The 12,353-nt window shown below is 54.4% G+C and overlaps 2 protein-coding genes across 8 annotated transcripts; both read left to right on the top strand.

Moving 5' to 3' along the window:
* The first annotated feature begins 444 nt into the window (after nucleotides 1–444).
* Nucleotides 445–1,743, top strand: VPREB3 (V-set pre-B cell surrogate light chain 3). The gene is made up of 2 exons (XM_029216312.1): nucleotides 445–543; nucleotides 1,291–1,743. Exons 1-2 carry the CDS (start codon nucleotides 495–497, stop codon nucleotides 1,605–1,607), a joined length of 366 nt encoding a protein of 121 aa, XP_029072145.1. The 5' UTR covers nucleotides 445–494; the 3' UTR covers nucleotides 1,608–1,743.
* A 497-nt stretch (nucleotides 1,744–2,240) lies between these two features.
* Nucleotides 2,241–7,838, top strand: ZNF70 (zinc finger protein 70). 7 transcript variants are annotated; one of them, XM_029232940.1, is made up of 3 exons: nucleotides 3,054–3,092; nucleotides 5,269–5,448; nucleotides 6,165–7,838. In XM_029232940.1, exon 3 carries the CDS (start codon nucleotides 6,228–6,230, stop codon nucleotides 7,560–7,562), a length of 1,335 nt encoding a protein of 444 aa, XP_029088773.1. In that variant the 5' UTR covers nucleotides 3,054–3,092; nucleotides 5,269–5,448; nucleotides 6,165–6,227; the 3' UTR covers nucleotides 7,563–7,838. The 7 variants fall into 7 exon arrangements, with proteins under 7 accessions (XP_029088811.1, XP_029088787.1, XP_029088773.1 ...); XM_029232947.1 differs by lacking the exon at nucleotides 3,054–3,092 and adding an exon at nucleotides 3,471–3,494; XM_029232978.1 differs by lacking the exons at nucleotides 3,054–3,092; nucleotides 5,269–5,448 and adding an exon at nucleotides 2,241–2,268.
* Nucleotides 7,839–12,353: the final 4,515 nt, after the last annotated feature.

Genomic DNA, 12,353 nt, shown 5'->3' with positions numbered 1-12,353 from the left:
CACTCCATTTATAGCTGACGTTCTACAGCAAAACTGATCAACCACAGAGTCGCACTTGGTTACTGTTGGGGCTAAGAGGGCGTTACTGGCAGGGGAGGCGAATGAGGGAGCCTTCTGGGGTGATGGAAATGTTCTAAATCTTGGTCTGGGTAGAGGCTGCAGGGATATATATATAAAATCATTGAGCCATACATGTAAGATTTGTGCACTTGACCGTATGAGTTATACCTCAGTGAAGAGCAGCCACCTGCTCTAACTGCACATGTGGATTTCTGGGCTTCTGTTCTCAAGAAGGCCCTGTGGGGCCGGGATGCTGACGTTTGGAAAGATAAGGTCTGGCTGCTGGGCCCCAGCACCACCCTCCCACCGTGTCAGTGGGCTGATTTGCATGCCCTGTCATGGTCCAGCAGCCTCCCCAGTGTGCCCTGAAGCACCTGGAGCACACCCAGTGCAAGCCCAACAAGCGACTCCCACCTGCCTCCCTGCCTCTGGCCATGGCCTGTCAGCATCTGGCCCTCCTTCTGACTGGGGTCCTCCTAGCAGGTGAGCCCTCCCTGGGCCTTGCTCACCCAGGGGTGGAGTGGGAGACAGCACACTGGCTCTGGAAGCCCCCTGTAAGGAAGCAAATCCATGTGGTCAGTGGGGAAGGTTTTGGAAGGGTCCTTGAGGTGGAGAGGAGAACTGGCCACAGGTGGCCCTGCCCCAGGCTTGAGGCAAGTCACTTCTCTGTGTGGGCCTCAGTTTCCCCATTTGTGAATGACCAGATTGCTAGGGTCCCTTTGGACTCTGACTCTTGGGGGTCTCAGAGACTCATCACCTTTTGAGTTTTTCAGAGGGGAAGCTGGTGTGGGCTGGTTCCTACCCCACAGGGCCTCAGGGACAAGCTAACTCTGAGAAGGTCTTCAGCAGCCGGTGGCCGGAGGCTGAGCCAATGGGTAGTAACAGCCCCGGAGGCTTCTTGGGGGTCATCAGTCTGTAGCCAGGGTTTGGACAAGCCACTGTGACCAAAGTGATAGGGGTCTGCAGGGCAAGGGTTGAGGGTGGGCAGCCCAGAGACCACCAGCACACCCTCTGAACTCTAGATCCTTAACTGAACATGGCTCCTTGGGAACATGACACTAATGGGGGCTTAGGGGTCGCCAGCTCTGTGCCCTACCCAGTGACGATCCCATGGCACTGGGCTGTGAGCTTTTGGGAGAGGATTCTCCTGGGAGTCTGACCAAGACTTTGTGGGGCAGGGGCAGGAAGGAAGGGGCCCAGGCAAGACCTGAGTGTGTCTGTCTCTCTCAGCCTCCCAGCCAACCCTCACCCAGCCGGACACACTGCTGGTCTTCCCAGGCCAAGTGGCCCAACTCTCCTGCATGCTCAGCCCCCGCCATGCCACCGTCGGGGACTACGGCGTGTCTTGGTATCAGCAGCGGGCAGGCAGTGCCCCCCGCTTTCTCCTCCACTACCGCTCAGAGGAGGACAACCACCGCCCCCCTGACATCCCTGACCGCTTCTCGGCAGTCACGGATGCAGCCCATAATGCCTGCATCCTGACCATCAGCCCCGTGCAGCCTGAAGACGCTGCGGATTATTACTGCTCCGTGGGCTACATACCCTAGGGGTGGGGTGTGGGATGAGTGCCTTCTGTCTGCTTCCCACTTATGCTCCTGACCTTGGGACCCTCCCTTTCTCTGAGCCTTGATTTTCCTCCTTTGTAAAATGGGTTAATAATCAACATGTCAACAATAACTATTCGGAGGGCCATGAGATCCTGGTTGAAAAAGTGACTGTGAGACGCAAGAGGGAAGAGATATGGGAACATATGTATATGTATAACTGATTCACTTCGTTATAAAGCAGAAACTAACACACCATTGTAAAGCAATTATACCCCAATAAAGATGTTAAAAAAAAGAAAAGAAAGCTCAATAAAAAAATAAAAACAAAAAAGAAAAAGTGACTGTGGTTGGTCTGGGTGTGGGAGTGTGGGGGTAGGGATTCTGGGGATTTTTGCAGAAGGGGAAGCACCTGAGACCCTTGGGTGGGGCTCCACCTCCCTACCAGCCCCCAGGGGGCTCAGAATGGTGGCTCTTGCCTTCCTGTGACTGGAGGAACTGGAGTGAGAGAAAAAATAACCAGCCCTTGCTGGTCCCAGCTCTGCATGGCTGGTTGTGGTCCAACACACACAGGGTCAGTGGACTGGGTCCCTAGGAGCCCCTGCCTACTCCTGGATGGGGCTAGGAGGCACCTGAGGGCCAGGACGGAAGGTGCTGAAGACAGGTGGGCAGATGGCAGGGGGAGAATGGGCAGCAGCCATCCTTGGGTAGAGGGGCAAGTCTTGCCACCAGAAGCAGAAGTGAGCTCTGGGAGGGGGGTCGGGGGCTGAAGAACACACCCCGCTTCCCTCCCGGTTCCCCTAAGAGGCGCCACCTGAACGGAGGCCATCCCTCAGATGCAGAGGTGGGGTCCACAGAGGGTCCCGCCTAGGCTCCCAGCCATCTCCTGGGCCCTCTCCGGGCTCTCCTCATTTGTCTCTGCGGGGACGAGGTGAGCAAGCAGGACCAGAGCTCCCCAGGAAGGGAGGGGGAATCGCAGCAGGACCCCGGGCCTGCGCAAGGTAACGGGCTCCGCAGCCCTGAGCGCACCTGCCCTTCTCCCGGGGACACAGCCGCCTCAAGGCCTCTGGCCGGCCCCACCCCCAGGACAGGTGCCCAGAAGCCGGCCGCCCCTCCCGGCCTCAGTTTCCTCCTCTGCGCTCCCGCCAACGCCCGCCCAGCCGGGACGCGCTCGGGGACGGCCCGGAGCCCTGAGTCGACTGGACGGCCCCTCCCGACCCCAGTCCTGCGACCCGGATCCCGGAATCCAGGCGCAGACCCGTACTGCGCGGCGGGACCAGCGAGACACTGGCCTCCGCGCGGCCTAGAGCGGTCCCGGAAGTGCCGGGGAGGGGGCGGGGCTCGGGCTCTCGGGCCGCCTCGGGCTCCGCGTCAGCAGTCGCAGCCGAGCGAGGCCACGGCCGCGGGCAGGAGCGGCTCAGGTGCGGCCCCGCCCTGCTCGCCCGCGGCCCCGCCCCCGCTCAGGTGAGCGGCCCCGCCCCGGCCTAGGTGAGTGGCTCCGCAGCAGCCAGTGTGGCCACCTCTCCCTCCGGTGGCGCAGGTGTGGGCGGCCCCCGCCCGTGGAAGCAGGTGCGGGTCCGCGGCCGCTCGCTGGCCTCCAGCCAGGAAGCCCTGACTGGCCCGAGGGTCGGCCGGGTGCCCAGGCCCTGGGGGGGTCCCAGGAGGATGGAGTGACGGAGGCAGGAGGAGCCGGGGAAGGCCAGAGAGAGGTGGGAAGTGTGGGGTTCCAGACCTTTGGATTTTCGGTGCCAAAATATTTAAAACATCGTTGGTCACAGATAAAGTATCGCTAACTTTTTCAACACAGTGGAGACTTCAGCGTGTAGCTGGTACATAGTGGGAATGGAAAACCCCCGAGGAGGGAACCTCGGAAACACCAGGATTTAGCAGGTGGGTGGAGGCACAATATCCAGATACAGAGAAAGAGGGGTCAGAGGGCATGAAAATTAGGGGGGGAAAAGAAACCAAGGGGATGAAGTGGGGCGTGGGAGTGGGGTAGGTTGGCCAGCAAGGTGGGTTAGTGAAGGGTGGGCTCGTATTGTCACATCGTCCAGTTTTTCATGAGAAAACCTACTGAGTTTTAAATATTGGCAGCTAAGTCAAACAAAAAGGAAAAGCCTGACTCTTTGAGAGTCAAACACAACGTGTCTGTGGCAGGATCCCCAGAGTGCCAGTTTGCAGTCTCTGAAATGAAGGGTTTTGAGAGGGATGTCTTGGAGAGGCCTTCCAGAGGGGGGAGGAAGTGAGGACCCAGAAGAGAGGGCTTGGCTGTAAGGAGGTCATTAGATGCTGGAGCTGAAGTCCCAGCTGAAATTGGAAACTTGAAGTTTGTCTCCGTGCCAGACACAGTCGTATGATTTTCCTTGGCAACATTCAGCATCTTAGGAGGAGCTGGCAGAGGAGGTGGGTAGTTAGTGGCAGGGCAGGGAGGTGAGGAATGTGATGCTGGTCAGCGAGCTGGTTGAAGTGATGCCCATAGTTAGACCCACTGTAGTCTAAGCTAGATGGGGAAGGGGTGGACCAGGGTGAAAATGGGATGTGAGGTTTGAGGAGGTCGGGTGAGGCGGGGGGGAGTGGAGACCGTGGCTGTGAAGAGGAGTGGGAGTGATCACAGGCTTTTTTTAAAAGAAATTAATTAATTTATTTATTTATTTTTGGCTGCATTGGGTCTTTGTTGCTGTGCACGGGCTTTCTCTAGTTGCCGCGAGTGGGGGCTACTCTTCGTTGAGGTGCACTGGCCTCTCATTGCGGTGGCTTCTTTTGTTGCGGAGCACGGGCTCTAGGCACGAGCGCTTCAGTAGTTGTGGCGTGGGGGCTTCAGTAGTTGTGGCACACGGGCTTAGTTGCTCTGCTGCATGTGGGATCTTCCCGGACCAGGGCTTGAACCTACGACCCCTGCATTGGCAGGTGGATTCTCAACCACTGCACCACCAGGGCAGTCTGACACAGGCTTCTTGAGGATATTGCAGTTCTGTGCTTTTTTTCACACCTGGCCTTTCTACTGGCTGAAAATTCATTTAAAAAATATTCCAAATAGGAATGATTTCCATCATGACTATTCTGATTAATTTAGTATGTCTTTTTGAGGCAGTTCCTCTCTGACTTCAGTGTAAGGATGATAGTACCTTTGTATGGAGTCCTGAGGAGTACATGAGATATGCTTGTAAAAGGTCTAGCTGTGCCTTGCACACAGTAGTTGCTCAGTAAACTCGAGTTGTCATCATTATGGTACCTGAAGAGTTTCCCTGGAGGTTGCATAGCAGTTTGTGGATGGGGTCCTGCGGGGCTCCCTCTGGGCCCCCACAGTGGGTTGGGGGGCTGAGTGGGGTGTTCTAGCCTCCTTCCTTGTCCCTCTGAAAATACCCCCTTCGACCGGAGCAGCTCTGCTTTTGTATGTTTCATTTATTCATATCTCCCAGATAATTGACTTATTTGAATAAAGAGTACTTTCGGCAAAATAAAATAAAAGTGTGGTAAGCAGTTCTAACACAAACACAAATAACTTTTCCTCCATTCAATCATTTATTTATTCAATAAATTGTGTGTAATGATTGAGTGGCTGTGCTGGGAGCTGGGGATTCCAATATGGAGGAGACCCGGATTTGCCCTTGGGGAGCTCGCAGGTGGTGGTGGGGAAAGTCCTGCCATGACATTTGCCTTCCAGGTGGTGAGTGCTGTGATGGACATATGCCCCGTGCTCCACGGTCACCAAGGCCACGTGCCCAAGATTGTCAGAGTCTGAGGGTGCAGGGAAGAGGGGACATTTGAACTGAGTCTGGAAGGATGAGCAAGTGGCCATGTGAGAAGAGTGGGGACCAGTCAGGAGAAGGAAACAGCAGCATGTGTGAGTGGTGGAGCTGGAAGTTTGGGGGTGTGTGGAAGGAGAAGCAGGCGACAGGGCCACATGGCCGGGTGTGGAGGACTTGGGCTGCTGCAAGCTCCTGAGAAGGGGGATGCCACGATCAGGACTGTGTTTTGGGCATTTGACCTTGGCATCCACGTAGAGAACGGGCTGGGGGGAGGGGGGAAGCTGGAGGTAGGCAGCCAGCGGGGAGGCGAGTCACACGGAGGCCTGAGCTGCCCAGTGGCAGCGAGGAGAGAGGGAGAGACCTCTTCAGTAAAAACGGGAAGTGGACAGGACGGGGTGTGCCGGCGGGAATGAGAAGGGCTGACTCCCAGGGCTCCGGCTGGGGCTCTGGGCTGGAGGCCTGCAGCCGACCAATCATAGGAGGCGGGTGTGTGCTCTCTCTTTCCCAACAAGACCCCAGCCCCAACCTCCTCTGGTAGCTGGAGTCTTGCCCCTTTTTCAGAATGGCTCCACTTCCTGTCCTTGCCCACCTTTCTGGACACCCTGAGCCTTTAGAGTCTGGACACCACAGTGTGTCATTGTCTGTCTGTCTGTCTTCCTTGCAGTTGTTTCTGGTAAGTCAGACTTGTCTCTTACTCAGTAAGGACCATCTCAAGGGCAAGATTGTGTCTTTGGTTATATCTGCCTTAGACTCTGGCACCTACTAGGTGCTTGACTTGCTGACTTGACAGTGTCTCTTGTTTTCTTTTCAGAATCTGAGAGCAGTAAGTGTGTCCCAAAGAGAAACAGTCACTAGGGGTGAGCCCGGACCCACAATGGAGATTCCCCCGGCAGCCAAGCTGGGTGAGGCCTTCGTGTTTGAGGATGGGTTGGAGATGCAGACAAACCTTTTCCCGGAGGAGGACCCGGGGGACCCTTTTCTTCAGGAAAGGGGTTTAGCACAGATGGCTGTCATCTACAAGGAGATCCCTCTGGGGGAGCAGGACGATTATGAGGGGAATATCAGTCTGTGCTCAAGCCCTGTCCAGCATCAGAGCATCCCCCCAGGAGACAGACCCCAGGACGATGAGCCGTCCAGCCCAACCTTCCTCCAGAAATCAGACCTGAGTATGTGCCAGATAACCCACAGCGAGGAAGCGTCTGGTAAGCCCGATGGGGAGACGGCGGGCAGGGGGGACTCGGGACCCGAGGGGCCTCACAGGACTGCACAGCCAGCCAAGCCCTACGCGTGTCGCGAGTGCGGCAAGGCCTTCAGCCAGAGCTCACACCTGCTCAGGCACCTGGTGATCCACACGGGGGAGAAGCCCTACGAGTGCTGTGAGTGTGGCAAGGCCTTCAGCCAGAGCTCGCACCTGCTGCGGCACCAGGCCATCCACACGGGGGAGAAGCCCTACGAGTGCAGGGAGTGCGGCAAGGCCTTCCGCCAGAGCTCTGCACTCGCGCAACACCAGAAGACCCACACCGGGAAGAGGCCGTACGCGTGCAGGGAGTGCGGCAAGGACTTCAGTCGGAGCTCGAGCCTCCGGAAGCACGAGCGCATCCACACCGGGGAGAAGCCCTATCAATGTAAGGAGTGTGGGAAATCCTTCAACCAGAGTTCGGGCCTGAGCCAGCACCGGAAGATCCACACGCTGAAGAAACCGCACGAGTGCGAGCTCTGTGGGAAGGCCTTCTGCCACCGGTCCCACCTCATCCGGCACCAGAGGATCCACACAGGCAAGAAGCCGTATGCATGCGAGGAGTGCGGGAAGGCCTTCAGCCAGAGCTCCAACCTCATCGAGCACCGCAAGACGCACACGGGCGAGAAGCCTTACAAGTGCCACAAGTGCGGCAAGGCCTTCAGCCAGAGCTCCTCGCTCATCGAGCACCAGCGCATCCACACCGGCGAAAAGCCCTACGAGTGTGGCCAGTGCGGCAAGGCCTTCTGCCACAGCTCGGCCCTCATCCAGCACCAGCGCATCCACACAGGCCGGAAGCCCTACGTGTGTAATGAGTGCGGCAAGGCCTTCCGGCACCGCTCGGCCCTCATCGAGCACTACAAGACCCACACGCGGGAGAGGCCCTACGAGTGCAACCGCTGCGGCAAGGCCTTCCGGGGCAGCTCGCACCTCATCCGCCACCAGAAGGTCCATGCGGGGGACAAGCTCTAGAGGAGGGGCTGGCCCCGCGGCCCGCGCCTCTGCCAGCTGGAGCCTGGCCCCCCGCTCATCTGTGAGGCCTGCCCGCCTCCCCAGACCAGTGCCTCCTGGAAATGCCCGCCCACCCTGGTGGCAGGGTCCGGCCCCCTGTCTGCGGCCCTGGCCCAGCAGGGGGACTGGGTAGGGTGGGGAGGGAGGCCAAGGGCCGGGGCGCCAGGGCACAGCTGGCTCTCAGTTGTCTCATGCTCACCTGTGACCCAATGGGGTTTAGTTTTGCCCTCTATTCGCTTTTTCCAGAATCCAGAAGAAGAATAAACGTCAGAGGGAGAAAGTGGAGTTAAACCCATGAAAATGTCAGATGAGCTCTAACATCAGGCACTTTTAGAAGAAGTAACCATGTTCGCGGTCCAATCAACTGAAGGAAAATGGATCCAAAGTAGACGCGTCAGCAGCCCACCTCGGGCACTGGTGGGGACGGCCAGCTCAGGTGACAGAGCAGAGGGAGGGTCTGGAGGACTCATCCTGGGTGTGGGGGTGAGGCCGCCTTGTGCTCTCTCAGCCCTCGACGTGGGTTAGCTGAGGGCGGTTCTGGCCGGCAGCTCTTCCAGGAGGTGGAGGCGTGGTCCTGGAGGCCGGCAGACGGTGCAGCCTGGCTCTGGCCCAGCCCGGGCAAAGGCTCACTGCCCACCTGGGGGTAACCCTCCACCAGACCTAGGGCCCCAACCACAGCATGCCTTGGACATCATCGGGGCCCGTCTCTGGTCGGTGCTTTGCAGCCTCCCCCCCACCCTCCAGTGCAAGGGGATAGAAGGTGATTCGGTCAGGTCTGGGTTCAAGTTCCAGTTATGGCCCCTCCCTCATGACCCCTTCCGTGAGGTGGGCATATTGGGACTGGCCACATTCCCCTAAGGGCTGGTGCAAGGCTCCTGTTCAGAGTGGGACCATGCATGAACGTGCTTTGTCGGCTGGCGATTGAGGCTGGAGACCCACAGTGACCGCTGCCCCACCTGCAGGGGAGGTGCATCCCTGTCTGGTTCCCGACATGGCAGGGCCCCCCCTTTCAGCCAGGCTTTCCCTCCCTCCCTCCCTCCAGCTTGTGTCCTGGGTGCGGCGACCTGGACAGGACACTTCCTGCACGCTGTCCCCGCAGCGGCAGTGTGTCTGCGTCCTGTCCTTCTCTCTGTCCTCCCCACTGGGGGTTGTTTAACGAGGACCATTGTCTGTGTCCTGCCCTGACCAGTTCAGTTGGGCATCCCCAGAGGTGGGGCTCCGACAGTGGCATGTTTTTAAAGCTCCCCAGGTGATTAGAAGGTTCCCCTGCATAGCAGGCTGTGAGCCCATGCTGGCTCCCAGGCAGCCCCAGCATCTCCCAGATGGCATCGTCCAGAGCAGAGCTTGAAGGTGGCCATCCTGTCTCAGACCTCTGCCCACCACCCCAGGGATGGGCTCAGGCAGTGCCGTGTCTGGCTGGTTGGTAAGCGTTTGTCCCAGGCCTTTGTGTGTCCACGAGGATCTTTAGTTCTGGCTCCCCGGGCTCCTCAGAGCTAGTGTGGGGAGGACGCAGTCAGAGCTATTTTGAAGCTTTCTGAGTCTCTGGCTGAAATCCCACGAACCCATCATGGTCACACTAGTTATTTCAGCTTATGAGAAGCTCAGCTGGGCAGCTGTGTATAGTTTAGATGAATGAAAATGGGAAAGCCATAGTGGTTACTTCTTAAGTGGAACTTGGTAGGCCAGAGATGTTAAAACGACAGGTCTGTTGGGCTGGGAAGATCGGCTCTGTCCAGCTCCTCTCTGCTCTGTGAGTCTGTGGAGCATTGAACCAGCTCTCCAGGCCCCAGCAGAGCCTCTGCATGAGCAGGTGGACCAGCCCGACTGGGCAGTGCCAGACACTGTCTGCAGGCAGCCTGCACGGATGGTCTTCGGTCACCAGTGAGAGTACTGACACCCCTGCTCAGTGCAGGTGGGACATTACCCCCCCCAAGATCTACCTCCTCACCCCCTGCTGTCCCCGCATTCGGCCTCAGCCTTGGCCAGTTGTCTGCTTCCTACCTTTGATGTCTGTCCCTGCACACTGTGCACCAGCCAAATTTTTTTTTTTCAGGCATCACTTTGCACATGTCACCACTCTCCTTAAAACCAACCTTCAGGGGTGTTCTGCACGTAAACCCCCATTTTAGCCAGCCTGGGTTACCCGCGCGAGCAAGCGTCTCGGTGTTCCACCACGCCCAGATGCACCCCACTCACGCCCAGCTTCTCAGCTCATTTATGCTGTTCTCACATTTTTGAATATGCACTTTTTCTCTTCCTCCTCCACATTCTCCTTTCTTCCTTTTGACTATGTAACATGGAGATTAAGACCCCCTTTCTGAAGGGTTGACAGACTCTCACAAAACCATGGTCAGACCAGGCAGGTACTTTCTTTGTAGGAAGTGTGAGCAGAACCTTGTTCTTTCAGTTCAAATTCTTTCACTGATTTCTTATGTATTTTTATTTTTTTATTTTTTTAATTTTTATTTTTTGTGGTACACGGGCCTCTCACTGTTGTGGCCTCTCCCGTTGTGGAGCACAGGCTCCAGACACGCAGGCTCAGCGGCCATGGCTCACGGGCCCAGCCGCTCCGCGACATGTGGGATCTTCCTGGACCGGGGCACGAACCCGCGTCCCCTGCATCGGCAGGCAGACACTCAACCATTGCGCCACCAGGGAAGCCCTGTATTTTTAAATCTTTTCATTTATTTAGGTTCTCAAACAGTGTGATGTTATAAGAGATCATCTTGGTAATATTTTAATCATCCTTGAGCTTAGTTGTTTGTTTTTGTTTTATTGTCTTACATTTTTTCCTTCTTTTAGTTGTTGAGTGTTGCAAAGCTCCAGTTCTTGGTTCTGTTTACTAATTGAATTGTTTGTCAAAGTACATGTATTCTGCTCTTTTCTTTTTTTTTTTGACTTAATACTTTACATTTCTTAAGATTATTTAGATACAGTTAATCATTTTTAATATTTCTAGTAAATGGGGGTACTTTAGCCTATGATTTTTTTCTTACAGTTAGAGCTTTTTCTGCACTCCGTAATGTTGACATGTGTTGTCTTTTGCTGTTGTCCTTAGGACTTTCCCTTTGGCCCAACTATTATTATTGTTATTGTTATTATTTAATATTTCCCAGTGATGACTGCTGAGGTTATGGCTTTTACTTCTTATGGTACGTAGTGGTGTCAGCATTTCTAAGTGTCCATAGAACTTCTCTGGGCCTGAATATATTATCAGTTTTTATAAGACATTTGTGTACTCTCAAGAAACGTGTTTTTACTCCATCAGTTCTATTTGTTAAATCAGTTTTTATGTTACTTTATTCAAATCCATACTCTCTCTCACTTTACTTCAGAGTTCTTAACCTGGGGTCCAAGGACTGCCTGGGAGTCCATGAGCATGCAGGGGTTTCAGAGGTCATGGATGCCGGGCATTGAACAAAGCTGTGTGGATATGTACATGCATAAATTATTCTGGGAGGGGGTTCTGTAGCACTCACTACATTTTGGAAGGGCTCTGTGACCCCAAAGTAGGTAAGAACACTCATTTACCTAGTCAAATCACAGTCTGATTTTGTGTGTTCTTTTCTTTACGTATTTCTATTTTGCTTTAATTTCTGTTTCTTTTTTATGTATGTTGTTGCTTTGTGAGTCGTGCAGTTATCTTCTTAAGAAATAGGCAGGGTACAAATGATCAAGTAATTACCATGTTTGGGGCATATGTGTTTAATAGTGACATATCGAAAAACTGTGCCTTTTAGTGCCCTCTTTGCCTCTTTTAATGCTTCTAGCTTCAACTTCTCTTTTCCAAATATCATAATGGAAGCCCCTTGCTTTTTTTGAATTTGCATTTGCATGAGAGTTTATTTAGCTCGGCATTTTATTTTTAAAATTTGTGTACGTATTTTGCTATATATCTGTAACTTATAAACAGCAAATTGTTGGATTTTGTTTTCTGATTCTTTCTGTAATTCTTCTCATATAAGTTCTATTATTAACATTATTGTTTAGAGTAAGGCATAAATTATCTTCATCTTAATATTTTAATATATATTAACTCATTTAACCCAAAAAGGTCATGCTCATCTCCCCCCCACCGCCGTCTCTATGAGTTATTATCCATGTGTAGAGCATCACTTCTGGGTAGACTAGAGGTCTGCCATTGGGCACACCTGCTCCTCCTGGTCTTCATCAGTGCCAGGCTCTGTCCTGAGCCCCTCTTGAAGCCACATCCTCTCGCTTCAGTGTCCTTGGCTGTGATGTGGAGGAATGATGTTACCTCATATCCCCGTGGGGCTTGGAAGACTAAGGAGTGCAAACCTGTGTGGAAAACTGAAGGTGTAGGTGATTATTACACTCTCAGTATTGTGAAATATTCCTTTGATTTTCTGTTCTCCTTAATCCCGAAGTTTGTTCAGCATAACTTAGAACACTACATGTGCTTTACTTTTTAGAATAATATGCGATGCAGCGAAGAGCTAGACGTCAGGCCCACCCTCCCTGGAGGAACCCACACAGTCATGTGAAAGAGAGGTGGGGACCCTGATCTTGTGCCCCTCTCCCCATCACCTGTCTGTCCCAGGATGGTCCCCTCAACTTTCCCCTTTCTCCCCTGACTCCTCCCGTGGCGGAGGCAGAGGCTCCAGAAGATGGTCACTCTGGCCACTCCTGTTGCAGGTGGGAACCCGAGGCCAGTGGTTTACCACAGGTGCAGTGGTTTAGTGTCAGATCTACCGGCAGCCATGGGGAGGAACAGTTCAGATGTGATGCTGG

This window comes from Monodon monoceros, unplaced genomic scaffold (genome assembly GCF_005190385.1).
Source record: "Monodon monoceros isolate NGI ecotype Baffin Bay Population unplaced genomic scaffold, NGI_Narwhal_1 Super_Scaffold_1, whole genome shotgun sequence".
Classification (NCBI taxonomy): Eukaryota; Metazoa; Chordata; class Mammalia; order Artiodactyla; family Monodontidae; genus Monodon; species Monodon monoceros.
This window is presented reverse-complemented; position numbering and strand designations above follow the sequence as displayed.